This window comes from Oncorhynchus mykiss, chromosome 16 (assembly GCF_013265735.2).
Source record: "Oncorhynchus mykiss isolate Arlee chromosome 16, USDA_OmykA_1.1, whole genome shotgun sequence".
Classification (NCBI taxonomy): domain Eukaryota; kingdom Metazoa; phylum Chordata; class Actinopteri; order Salmoniformes; family Salmonidae; genus Oncorhynchus; species Oncorhynchus mykiss.
In genome coordinates this window covers 25,682,515-25,695,008 of record NC_048580.1, presented here as the reverse complement: position 1 = coordinate 25,695,008, position 12,494 = coordinate 25,682,515, and the positions used below count along the sequence as shown (strand labels likewise).

At 44.1% G+C, this 12,494-nt stretch overlaps 1 protein-coding gene and 1 pseudogene across 6 annotated transcripts in view; one reads left to right on the top strand and one right to left on the bottom strand.

Moving 5' to 3' along the window:
* Positions 1–12,494, bottom strand: part of arhgap23b (Rho GTPase activating protein 23b) — a 71,519-nt gene that overhangs the window by 7,721 nt on the left and 51,304 nt on the right. For 5 of the 6 annotated variants that reach the window (XR_005036486.1, XM_036946602.1, XM_036946604.1 and 2 more), the window contains exons 8-21: positions 12,024–12,218; positions 11,519–11,627; positions 11,358–11,397; positions 11,062–11,199; positions 10,130–10,444; positions 9,708–9,769; positions 8,995–9,101; positions 8,614–8,720; positions 8,027–8,179; positions 1,750–1,828; positions 1,547–1,620; positions 1,262–1,351; positions 866–991; positions 16–60 (exon numbers count right to left, since the gene is read on the bottom strand). Coding sequence is in view for 5 of the 6 variants with exons in the window: in XM_036946602.1 (XP_036802497.1) it covers positions 16–60; positions 866–991; positions 1,262–1,351; positions 1,547–1,620; positions 1,750–1,828; positions 8,027–8,179; positions 8,614–8,720; positions 8,995–9,101; positions 9,708–9,769; positions 10,130–10,444; positions 11,062–11,199; positions 11,358–11,397; positions 11,519–11,627; positions 12,024–12,218 (1,640 nt within the window). In the remaining variant the exon portion in view is untranslated. The remainder of the gene's footprint in view (positions 1–15; positions 61–865; positions 992–1,261; positions 1,352–1,546; positions 1,621–1,749; positions 1,829–8,026; positions 8,180–8,613; positions 8,721–8,994; positions 9,102–9,707; positions 9,770–10,129; positions 10,445–11,061; positions 11,200–11,357; positions 11,398–11,518; positions 11,628–12,023; positions 12,219–12,494) is intronic. The other variant, XM_036946603.1, reaches the window with a different exon arrangement.
* Positions 2,506–7,077, top strand: LOC110491722 (annotated as a pseudogene).

Genomic DNA, 12,494 nt, shown 5'->3' with positions numbered 1-12,494 from the left:
TGCCCATTCACATACCTTTTCATCCTTATCCACCTCTCCATCACTGAAGAACCAGTCGTGCTGAAAAATAGAGAAAGAAAAAGGAGTGTCATTACAATGTAACACTGTAACAATAGGGCGCCAGGTAACCTAGTGGTTAAGAGCGTTGGGCCAGTAACCGAAAAGTCGCTGGTTCAAAACCCCAAGCGGAGTAAGTGAAAAATCTGTCGATGTTCCCTTCGTCGGCATAATGTGAGATACAGGCTATTTATAATGGTTGGCCCTCCTAACACAACTCTATAGCTATGGTACTACTGTATTCCCTGGGTAGCCAGGGACAGAGTGGGAGGTCTGTCTGCCATGGTCAACCCCACCCTATAGGTGCCCAAAACAACACCCAGGGTGCCTTGGTTCAGATGGGCATGAATGGAGATTCTCCTCCTGTGCCCTGTAAAGGCAGTGCCAACTAGCCCACCATTGTGGGCAAGGGTTACATTTAGATTAAATTTGTAGGTGGTGGAACTATCCCCCAAATTAGCCAAGTTACTTTTCCGTAGTAATTTCTAACAGAAATCTATTCAGTTCCTTCCTAATGTATAAGCCTGGGCGGCAGGTAGCCTAGCGGTCAAGAGCGTTGGGCCAGTAATCAAAAGGTTGATGGTTTGAATCCTCGAGTCGACTAGGTGAAAAATCAGTCGATGTGCCCTTGAGCAAGGCACTTAACCCTAATTGCTCCGGTAAGTCGCTCTGGCTACGAGTGTCTGCTAAATGACTAAAAATGTAAATGTACAAAATCACTGATAGGAGACCCTTGGAATGATGCCTGGGTCTGATGATCACTAGCTGACCACTGAGTAATCAGATGGTGAACGACTGCAGTTCTTACATGCAGGATGAGCGTCTCGATGATCTTGTAGCGGTCGGGCATGTGGGTGACCATGTCGGTCATGTTGTCCTCTGAGGTACGCACCAGAGTGGGACCAAACACTAGAGCCAGGTTCCTGGGCTCCATCTAGAGAGAGGGAATAATGAGGGAAAGTGAATAGTTTGGGGGGGGGGGGACAGAATGATTGAAGGACGAAGAGAGAAAAAGTAATATGTTGAGGAAGAGATGCAGACAGGTGCAGTAGTAAGGATATAAAAAGAGTGATCGAGAAAACAAAAAATATACAGATGACACGAGGGGTAAGGGTGATATACAGGGTTATAAGTGTAAAGCCAACTAATGTAAGATATGAAGAAATTACCATATTGAAAGAGCAGACCAGAGACCAGTTCTTACCTTGTTCTTGTCGGCGTGATCCGCCACTGTCTTCAGATGACAGACCAGGAACTTTAGAGTGTGGTGATAGTGGTCTGGAAGATCATGGATCTTAGAGAGAGAGAAAGAAGGGTGGGGGTGAAGAATATACAAAAGGAGGGTGAATAGAGAGATGGATGCAGGGAGAAAGAGAGAGGAATAGAGGGACAGAGAGACAGATAATGGAGACAGAACGAGAGAGAGGGGTCAAATAATGTAAGCCCAAATTAAAGTATATACTTTAGTTTATACTTTTCAGCCACATACCAGTTTCTTCATGCTCTTCAGCCTGTTCCCTGAGTCCTCTAGCCGGTTGGCATCAATAAAGTCATTATACTTGTCTGTAGACAGAAGGTGTAGTGAGTAGGGGTAAAACACACACTAGCACACACACACACACAGTGAACAAACACAGTCATCAAAGCAGTCATACAGTCACACATGCACACACGTATTAAGTTTGGACTCACCATCAGTGAACAGGGGTTCTGGGAGTTTCCTAAAGAAGGACTTGAGGAGACTGCTGATCACATTCAGGTCCTGCCATCTCTGTGGACGCGAGAAGAACAAGTCTTATAGTTTTCCTGTCTTTCTTTTTTTCTTTACCTGTCAATCAACCTGTCATTCTGTGCTCTTGAACTCGTCTCAACACGTGTAAATTAGATCTTCAAAATTAAGTCCTTGTATGTTGGTGACCTCCACCAAAACATCACAGAGGCAGACATAATTGAGATGTTTAGTGAGGCTGGACCCCAAAAAGTTTGTTTCACATACACACCAAGCATCAATGGATAGATGTAATAATAATGAATCATAATAATGAATTACCTTTCTATAGCGCTTTTCATAATCTGAAAGCGCTTCAAAAGCAACAACAAAAAAAGCAATACATCATCATGAGTAGCCTAGCTATAGTTAGGTCAACCCATAGAGGTCGAGTCTGAGTGCATGCATCCTCCAAAGATGGAGAGGGACAGAACATGGCTTGATCAGAGGGATGTGGTCAGGGAGATAGATGGTTGGTGAAGAGTCTGGTGACGATCATGTAGAGGGCTACTCTGGGAACATTCCTATCTTTATCTCTCTCTGACTTCCCAAACTGTTATTAAATAAAGATTAAGGTGCATTTATTTATTTGTTTGTTTCTTTATTTAAATCAAATTGAAATGTTTCTGTTTGCAATGTAAATCCTGTAAACTACATAAAAGAAAGACGGCAGCAATGATATGCTTGAAGGAAGATATCTGCGCATCATGAGGTCTGACCCTGACCCTATCTTGAGGAAGAGTGGGGTGGGAAACATCTTCATCAAGAACCTGGACAAAAAGTCCATTGGAAATAAGAATTTGTATGAGACCTCAGCATTTGGAGACATCTACTCTAGCAAGGTAGTTTGTGACGAGAATGGGAAATCCAAGGGGATATGGTTATATCCAGTACGAGACCCAGGAGACTGCTGTTGCTTGGATGACCAAAAAGAGCAAGAGGCCAGATGAACTTGGAGCCAAGACCAGAGAGTTCAACAACGTGTTTGTCAACAACCTTGGCAGAGACATGAACGATGAGAAGCTGATTGAGCTTTTTGAAAAACATGGACCAACCGTGAGTGTCAAGTTAATGATGATAGCGGGAAGTCGATGGCGTTCGAGAGGCATGAGGATACACAGAGAGCTGTGAATGAGATGAACAGAAAGGAGCTGAATTGGAGGAGGATCTATGTGGGCTGCACCCAGAAGAAAGCATAGTGCCAAACTGTGCTGAAACCCAAGTTTGGGCAAATGAATCCTGACCCAAAAGGCCAGATACAGAGGTATCAACCTCTTTGTAAAGAACCTGGATGATGCCTTTGATGATCACATTTTAAGGAAGGAGTTTTCTGCATTCAGAACAAGGTAATGACAGAGGGCGGCCGCAGCAAAGGCTTTGTGTCCCTCTCTTCCCCCGAGAAGGCCACCTAGGCTGTGACGGAGATGAATGGCTGTATCGTGTGCACCAAACCGCTCTGGCCTCGCCTCAGAGCAAGGCACAGCGCCACAATACCTGGACAACAGGTACAAGCAGAGGATGGTCAGTGCCATGGCCCTGCCCAACTCCAAATTCAACACCCGCCAGCCTCCCATTCCACAGGGAAATCATATATCCATGGTGGTGTTCGCCTTAGCAATCTCACTAGAATAAAGACCTCCTTCATTCCTGCCATTATTGAAAGAGATTGTGATACCTCGCATCTCAAAATAGGGCTACTTAATGTTAGATCCCTCACTTCCAATGCAGTTATAGTCAATGAACTAATCACTGATCAAAATCTTGATGTGATTGGCCTGACTGAAACATGGCTTAAGCCTGATGAATTTACTGTGTTAAATGAGGCCTCACCTCCCGGTTACACTAGTGACCATATCCCCTGTGCATCCCGCAAAGGCGGAGGTGTTGCTAACATTTATGATAGAACATTTCAATTTACAAAAAAAAAAAAAGACGTTTTCGTCTTTTGAGCTTCTAGTCATGAAATCTATGCAGCCTACTCAATCACTTTTTATAGCTACTGTTTACAGACCTCACTGAGTTCCCTGAATTCCTATTCAGACCTTGTAGACATAGCAGATAATATTCACATTTTTGGTGACTTTAATATTCACATGGAAAAGTCCACAGACCCACTCCAAAGGCTTTCGGAGCCATCATCGACTCAGTGGATTTTGACCTACTCACTACCACAGTCATACTCTGGACCTAGTTTTGTCACATGGAATAAATGTTGTAGATCTTAATGTTTTTCCTCATAATCCTGGACTATCGTATCGGACCACCATTTCATTACATTTGCAATCGCAACAAATAATCTGCTCAGACCCCAACCAAGGATCATCAAAAGTTGCGCTATAAATTCTCACATAACCCAAAGATTCCTTGATGCCCTTCCAGACTCCCTCTGCCTACCCAAGGACGTCAGAGGACAAACATCAGTTAACCACCTAACTGACAAACTCAATTTAACCTTGCACAATACCCTAGATGCAGTCGCACCCCTAAAAACAAAAAACATTTGTCATAAGAAAGTAGCTCCCTAGTATATAGAAAATACCCAAGCTCTGAAGCAAGCTTCCAGAAAATTGTAACGGAAATGGCACCACACCAAACTGGAAGTCATCCGACTAGCTTGGAAAGACGGCACCGTGCCGTATCGAAGAGCCCTCACTGCTGCTCGATCATCCTATTATTCCAACTTAATTGAGGAAAATAAGAACATTCCAAAATGTATTTTTGATACTGTCGCAAAGCTAACTAAAAAGCAGCATTCCCCAAGAGAGGATGGCTTTCACTTCAGCAGTAATAAATTCATGAACTTCTTTGAGGAAAAGATCATGATCATTAGAAAGCAAATTACGGACTCCTCTTTAAATCTGCGTATTCCTCCAAACCTCAGTTGTCCTGAGTCTGTACAACTCTGCCAGGACCTAGGATCAAGGGAGACACTGAAGTGTTTTAGTACTATATCTCTTGACACAATGATGAAAATAATCAAATTCCATTTGACCGTTTAGTCACGGTAACTAGGCTTCTCCAAACTCTGATGCTGCTGATTGTCATTAGTAGCCTACCAAACCTGCTAACTGCCTGGTACTCAGCACTCTATTGTCCCTATAATCACACTGACACAAATTATTTAGTATATGTATGTGAAGACAAGATAAAATCAAGAATAGTCTGATAGTGACAATATTAGCCTATTACTTGTGAATGACATTTTATCACTTGTGAATGATGCCCAGCTTGTGTGCAGTAGGCAAGAAACAGGGCATGCATTTTTTTGCAACTTTTTCAAATCATAGTCACACTCCTCGTGTAGCCTTGCCCATAGGCCTATATGTTTTAATAAGGTTTGTATCACAACTAAAGTGACCAAATAACTTTTAATTAAGCACATTAATCCTCTTTACAACTGGTGTATAGCCTAACTAGCGTACATAGGCGGCGCATGAGTTTCAAGTTTGGGGAAGATAACTAGCCACCGGGTGGTGCAGTGGCTAAGGGCGCTGTATTGCAGCGCCAGCTGTGCCACCAGAGACTCTAGGTTCGCGCCCAGGCTCTGTCGTAACCGGCCGCGACCGGGAGGTCCGTGGGGCGACGCACAATTGGCCTAGCGTTGTCTGGGTTAGGGAGGGTTTGGCCGGTAGGGATATCCTTGTCTCATCGCGCACCAGCGACTCCTGTGGCGGGCCGGGCGCAGTGCGCGCTAACCAAGGTTGCCAGGTGCACGGTGTTTCCTCCAACACATTGGTGCGGCTGGCTTCCGGGTTGGATGCACGCTGTGTTAAGAAGCAGTGCGGCTTGGTTGGGTTGTGTATCGGAGGACGCATGACTTTCAACCTTCGTCTCTCCCGAGCCCGTACGGGAGTTGTAGCGATGAGACAAGATAGTAGCTACTAAACAATTGGATACCACGAAATAGGGGAGAAAAAGGGGTAAAATAAAAAATTAAAAATAAAATGCACCTTTTTATAATAAAGCGTTACATGCATAATCGCATTTGCGGTCACTTTTGAGAATGGTGTTTTCCCACTAATTGCACTTTTGAAAATTTTTGAACATTCGTGCTTAAGGCCTATTGCCGAGTGCACATTGTTGCGCTTTATACCATATTGCAGTGTGAGCATTGCTGAAAAATGTTGAGCATTCGTGCTTATAGCCTATTGCAGTGTGAGCATTGCTGCACTTATATGTGAAGAAATAGCCTAATAGCTTATCAACATTTTAAGCTAAACTTTCTGATCATTGCTTTTAAAATGTTTTTGATGTGAGTGGTAGTATTCATTTGGGATCTATTGCATCCCACAACTGTGTTTGGAATATTTCTTTCTCGCACAGTAGGACAAGTTGACCAATATAATAGCTCAAATGTTGTACAATGGGGGATAGTAGATTGACATATGCTAGTGCTTTTGCTGTTTGTTAGGCCTACTCATCTTGTTGGCTGATGAAAATAAATTGTGGACAGTTCTAACATCTTCAGTATGCGCCTCGAAATTCGATAAGAAAGACACACGGAGTTGTGTCCCCAATGTGTCTGTCTTCACTTGTAGCCTACTTTGTAGCTGAGATGCCTTGTGGGTGAGAGGTGATTCAGAGCACGCAGCCGGGAGAAGGGAATTATAAATATAATATTCAGCCCAAGGGCACAACGACCACAGGTCGCAAAAGGCATGGATTGTCAAATTGTGAATGAGAGACTGATGAAGTGTGTACGCCTGCGCAAAAAAACAAAGAAATTATTGATCAGCCATATGGCATAGTCAGATCAGGACCAAACATAAGGACAACTCAGAGTATGCTATTCTGTTCTGCTCAAATAAACTACATTTTCTTCATATCATGTTTCTTTAGAACTGTCTAAAATAAATCATGGATTTATTGTAATGGTGCTGGCTATATTCAATGGATTTACTAGACTTTTTAAAAGTAGATGTTTTAAAGGTCGGCATGTAGGCTATGGAAGCCAGGAGTTGCTAAATGTTTATGTTAATTAATGGTCAATTACTTAACATAACTGCCAGTGAGACCGGCAGTTATTTGCTTGACAGTCACCGGCTGATTTTATAACCGCCACAGCCCTTGCCCAGACCAATTTAGCTGCTTACTACTTCAGCAACCAACTGGCTCAGCTGATTCCCAGCCCTCACTGGGTGACCCAGGTGTCTGACATAATGCCCGCTCAGTGGATGGCCACCCAGGCCTTGGGCCAGCGATCACGTGCTGCCACTGCAGACGCAGCCACAGCCATGAGCAAGCCTCAGTGATAGAATCAAATGCGCCTTAAAAAGAAATACAGTATATTCATACAGCACCATAAAGTGTACTAGCAAGCAGTATGCTCATCATTCATCTGAGTGTGATTATACAATCTCTGTGCTCTTTCCATGTCTGCACAGTTTGATTGTTGATGTCTAGTAATTCCTATAGAGAGAGCACACAGCAAGCTTATCTTTCATTACAAATGTGACTGAAGCAAGCTTTGTTGTCCTTGTAAGTCATTTTTATATCCCCCCTTTCAGGGACATAACATACGCAGCTGGCGACAGAGTAACCAAACACATACTGCCCACGACTGTCCATTCGAGTCTAGGAGCCAAACCAGGCTAAAGCCGAACAGAAATCTGTCCCAAACACTGGAGCTTGAAGCCAACAGAGTATCCTGGAGACTTCCTTCACCAAAGAAGAAATGTGAAGAAATGATTTTACACTGAAAAGTACAAAACTCGGGGAACACTGCTGTGCAAACCCCCCTTTGGCTCCCTCTAAATGGAATTATATATTAATATAAAAGTACTTCTTAATTTGTTTTATTCATGATTGACTCTGCCATGTCTAAATAAGGTTAGACCTTGATGATAAAACTACCAAAGTTAATTTTAGAAAATAGGGTAAAAAGCCAAATTTAAGTCTGGAAAAATATGAATATTCAAAGTTTCCTTAGTTATTTAATGTCCTCATGTCACATATTATATCTAATTTTGACTGAATTTCTCACTCTCTCCCCCTCTCTTTTTCTCTCTTACTCTGTCAGCCTTTCTCGGTATCACAAACACACCTATCATCCACCTCCTTCTTACTCCCTCAGTCTCTCTTTCTAGTATGTTGTAACACACACACACACACACACACACACACACACACACACACACACACACACACACACACACACACACACACACACACACACACACACACACACACACACACACACACCTCCTCAGTAATGTTGATCTCCAGGCCCCTGTTGAGCTGCTCCTGCAGGTTGGACACCATGGCATTGTTGCCCGGCACCCTGTAGACGCCAGTGTACTCCAGACCCATGCTCTCCACCAGCCCACAGCACAGCTCCACAATCAGAGGGACAAACTGGGGGAGGGGGGAGAAAGAGAGAGTAGATGGAGGGGGAAAGAGAGAGAGCGAGAGAAAGAAAGAAAGAGAAAGATTAGAGGGGTAGAGGAGGATTAGATCGAGGGGAGAGATGGAGACAGGAGTGTCAGAGAGAAGGATGTTAGTAATGAATACATTTCTATTTCATAGACAAATGAGAGGCAGAGCAAGAGAACGAGAAAGAGATAGCAACACATTGCCAGATAATATGACAAAAGTAGCAATGGATAATGGCTGAATGGATAATTCATTATTGGGCTTTTCAGTTGGTCTTGAGATGTTTGCATGTCATGGGGTAACACCCCCCATTCCCCGATAATGTGAGACACTGAGAACACATTGAGAAGAGGGAAGAGCGATAGGGAATATGTAAATGGTGATCGAGGAACAGAGTAGATCGACAACCGACAAACCTTGTTGTTAACAGCAGGTTGACAGTCCTCAAGTCGCACTCCAAACACCTTGGGGCCTGTCTTCTTTGCTTTCTTCATGATGATACCCCATGGACCCTTGCTTTCATCTAAAACAGACAGACAGATAAACAGAAAGAGAACACAGACAATTTACAAAGCAGCACTTAAGTACAGCAAACTCTTGAAAAAATGCAATGGCTTGGTACTGTCCTAAAATCATGCACTAAGCCAACATTTTGTAGCGGAAAATTAAAAACAGTGTTTCTTATTGGACAAGTCCAGGTAGTCCCTCCAGGTTTCAGTCTGTTTTCTTCCGTTTGGTGCCTAATGAACCTTTATGCCATGCTTGTGCCATGGGACTGTGGCATGTGTGTCACTCACCCTTGCTGGAGGAGCGGTTCATGAAAGCGTTGTCTGTCTTGGCCAGGAGGAAGGGGGGCATCATGCGATGGGCCCTGGGAGAGGTGTCTGGCTTATTGCCTGTTGTACTAGATGGAGACAAAGAGAGGGCTGGAATATTGTATGTGTCACGCCCTGATCTGTTTCACCGGTCCTAGTGCTTGTCTCCACCCCCTCCAGGAGTCGCCCATCTTCCCCACTTATCCTCTGGGTATTTATATCTGTGTTTTCTGTCTGTCTGTGCCAGTTTGTCTTGTTTACCAGCGTTTGTCCTGTCAGTGCCTGTCTATTCCCAGCCTCTCTTTTTCTCATCCTCCTGATTTTTGTCCTGACCATGTACCCGCCCGCCTGGCTACTCTGCCTGTCCCTGACCCTGAACCTACCTGCACCTTTTCTCCTACTCTGGATTATCGACCCCTGCCTACCTTGACCTGTCATTTGCCTGCCCCTGTTGTTACAAAAAACACGGTTACTTCTGCACTTGGGTCTTACCTTGATACCTGATAGTATGGGCATTTAGAAGACAACAAAAGGCCCATGAACATAACGACAAATGTCTAGCGTTTGTGCCAAGAACCAAAAGGGAAAAATAAAGGTTGTAAGAGTGCATTGATATTTGGGAAAAGTAGTTTACATGGATTTAGTGTGTAAAACGCTTAGAATTAAGTGAGCGTGGTTAGGGGTGCGTAGCTTACGTTTGTTTCCTGTAGTCATTGAGCTTCTTGCTGATGAGAGCTTGTCTGGAAAAACCCAGCTCCTGAAACACAAGCAAAAGACAGTTTTGTATATTATGTTGATTACATGTTATGTTTAAAAAAATAAATAAAGCTATCCTGCCTAGTTCTGTTGCCCCCCTCATCTAAGATAATTTTGTTTCTATTGGTTTCAATTGTCAATTTGATGCCAGATGACCTGAATGTTGCTTTGGGGGCCCTAAACTTGGGGAAAGACTGGAGAGTGGGCCCTCCACAGAATTTAACAGAACAAAGTATAAGTATTATACTGTATCTCTATGATGCACTCTTTTGAAAAATTTTTTTGAACCTTTATTTAACTAGACAAGTCAGTTAAATGATGCACTCTTCCTCAGTTTAATATAATCTTTGTTTCCACCTACCTCGTTGTCTGTCTTGCTGTTCTCTCTGATGACCCGGATCCAGCCCAGCATGTCATCTCTGTCCTCCGCCTGCAACAGGTACTCACAGAAGTCCTGAGTGGTCAGCCTCAGAGTGTGCTTACGCTTGGTTTCGCTATAGGCAATGTCAATCAGGCAGCCGCGGATGCTGATTGGAGGGTGCTCGTCCTCCCCGTGGCCAGGTCCCGCCCCCGCCCCGTGGAGGACCGCCTCCCGCTTGTCTTTGTAGAGCAAAAGGCAGTGGGAGCGCAGCACGGAGAAGACGTGCTTCCACGGACGCATGCCGCCGCCCACCTTCTGTGGTTGGTGGAGAGAGAGGGAGAGAGAGAGAGAGAGACAGAGAGACAGAGAGAGAGAGAGAGAGAGATTATATTTTTTTCAGTTTTTTTCTTTGAGCTCAATATTCTACATAGTTTAGCGCAGAAAACGTGGTAATTAAGTACAATGACCATAAACCATTGCGCGCCTATTTGTCCGGTCTGTGTGTGTTTCTTTTACGCCTGCTACATTAGGTTAGTGTGGGGCAGACACGGAGAGAGAGAAGAGACAGAAGAATCCGTGATCTGGAGGAATAGAGAGCAGCTGCTTCGCTAGGTACAGTATCTCTACCTGAATTTTTTTTTTTTTTGTAGAACTACTAAAATAGTGATTTTGTCAGACCGCATAGGCAGCAGCTCTATACAGATGAGATGATGACTTTGAAATGAAATAATAAAGTAATCAAATAAAACAAATGTAATATTCACAACTGAAATATTTTATTACGGTAAAGTAATGTGAATAAATTATGCTTAATAAGTGATAAGCAGTAATGGGCAGTCACTACCATCATGGGACTTTAATTGAATTCATTGAATGGGAATCAATTGTTTGGTCCCCACAAGGATAGCAAAACAAAAGTGTGTGTGTATTACTTTTCCCTTCTCCGTGAGGATCTGTTTGTAGTGAAGCCAGCCGTCCTTGCGTACGTCACTGAAGGTGATGGTCCCTAGCTCAGAGGTGGAGTGACGTTTCGACCGCGCCTCCTCTGCAGCACGTAGACTCTCCAGAGACTGGAATACACAGCCAATCATACCACACAACCACAGCTCAGAGCCAATCAGATCACAAAATCAAGTACAGTTCTCATGTGATTGGTCCAAAGCTGACGCAGACAAAATAAAATATAATGATCAAATAAAAGATGAAACAGCGAAGAGATAATACTCACCCCATCAGTGAAAAAGCTCTTGACCCTTTTTGGTAGTCTCCTGTGGAAAGATATTTGAGAATGTTGCATGACTGACCGCACAGAAAAACAAGATATATTCATATGTCCTGACCTTTTTGACCTCTGCATATAGTCTTCAGACAACAAGGGGCCAAACTTACGAGAAGACACGGCCTTCCTCCCGGAAGGTGTTGAGGCCCTCGTCACATGACTTGGAGCGCTCCGTGGTAATGGCCAGCAGGTAGGAGGAACGGCGGCTTTTGATACTGCCTTCTCAGAAAGAAAGAAAAGAGAGGGACATGGTGAGAGAGAGATGAATCAGTAGGGAGGGAATTAAAGACATGCAAAGAGAACACAGTGATGTGAGATAGCTCAAAATGGAAGGCATTCTAGACATGTCAGAGAGAAGCAAACACAGAACACATTGAGCCTGGAGATAGAGGTGGATGGGGGGGCAGTTGAAGGGGGTTTGAGGTTTAAGTACAATCTTCCTTGTTTTGACATGTGTACCTGTTTTTGCACTTACCCTGTATCGACTGACTGGGGATATCGACAACAGTCGGTGTAGAAGTGAGAACAGGTCTACATGCCAAAACGTGGGAAATCGTTCTAAAGGAAGTGATGGCGGTATGGTGAGGAGAGGTGAGGCGAATTGGGGACACTCACTGCTGTCCTGGGAGCGGAGTTTGACGAGGGGGGAGGTAGAGGAGGAGAGGGTGACAGGGGAGACAGTAGTGGTACTAGAGGTGAGGGCACAGGGCAAAGAGGACACAAGAGGGCACGGGGCACTGGAGGAGGACACCACGGAGCAGGCGGGCACGTGGCGGGCACGTAGGTCAGCGCTAGGGCTGATAGGGTCATCTGTGAGGGGTCAGGGGTTAGAGGTCAGAGGTTAGGAGTCATCGAGTATTATTTCCTATGTAAAATAGCATATTTCTACGGGAGAGTCAAAATGTACTCGTGAGTTACACCACTGGATAGACAGAGTCATGTTACAGACACACACCCCAGGGACATACATAGGTGTTACTACACAAGCACACTGAAGGTAATACGTGTGTGAAAATCTATATTTCTCTGGACACAGAAGACGTACACACATACACTGCACTAAAAGTTTAAAGTTACAAAGACATT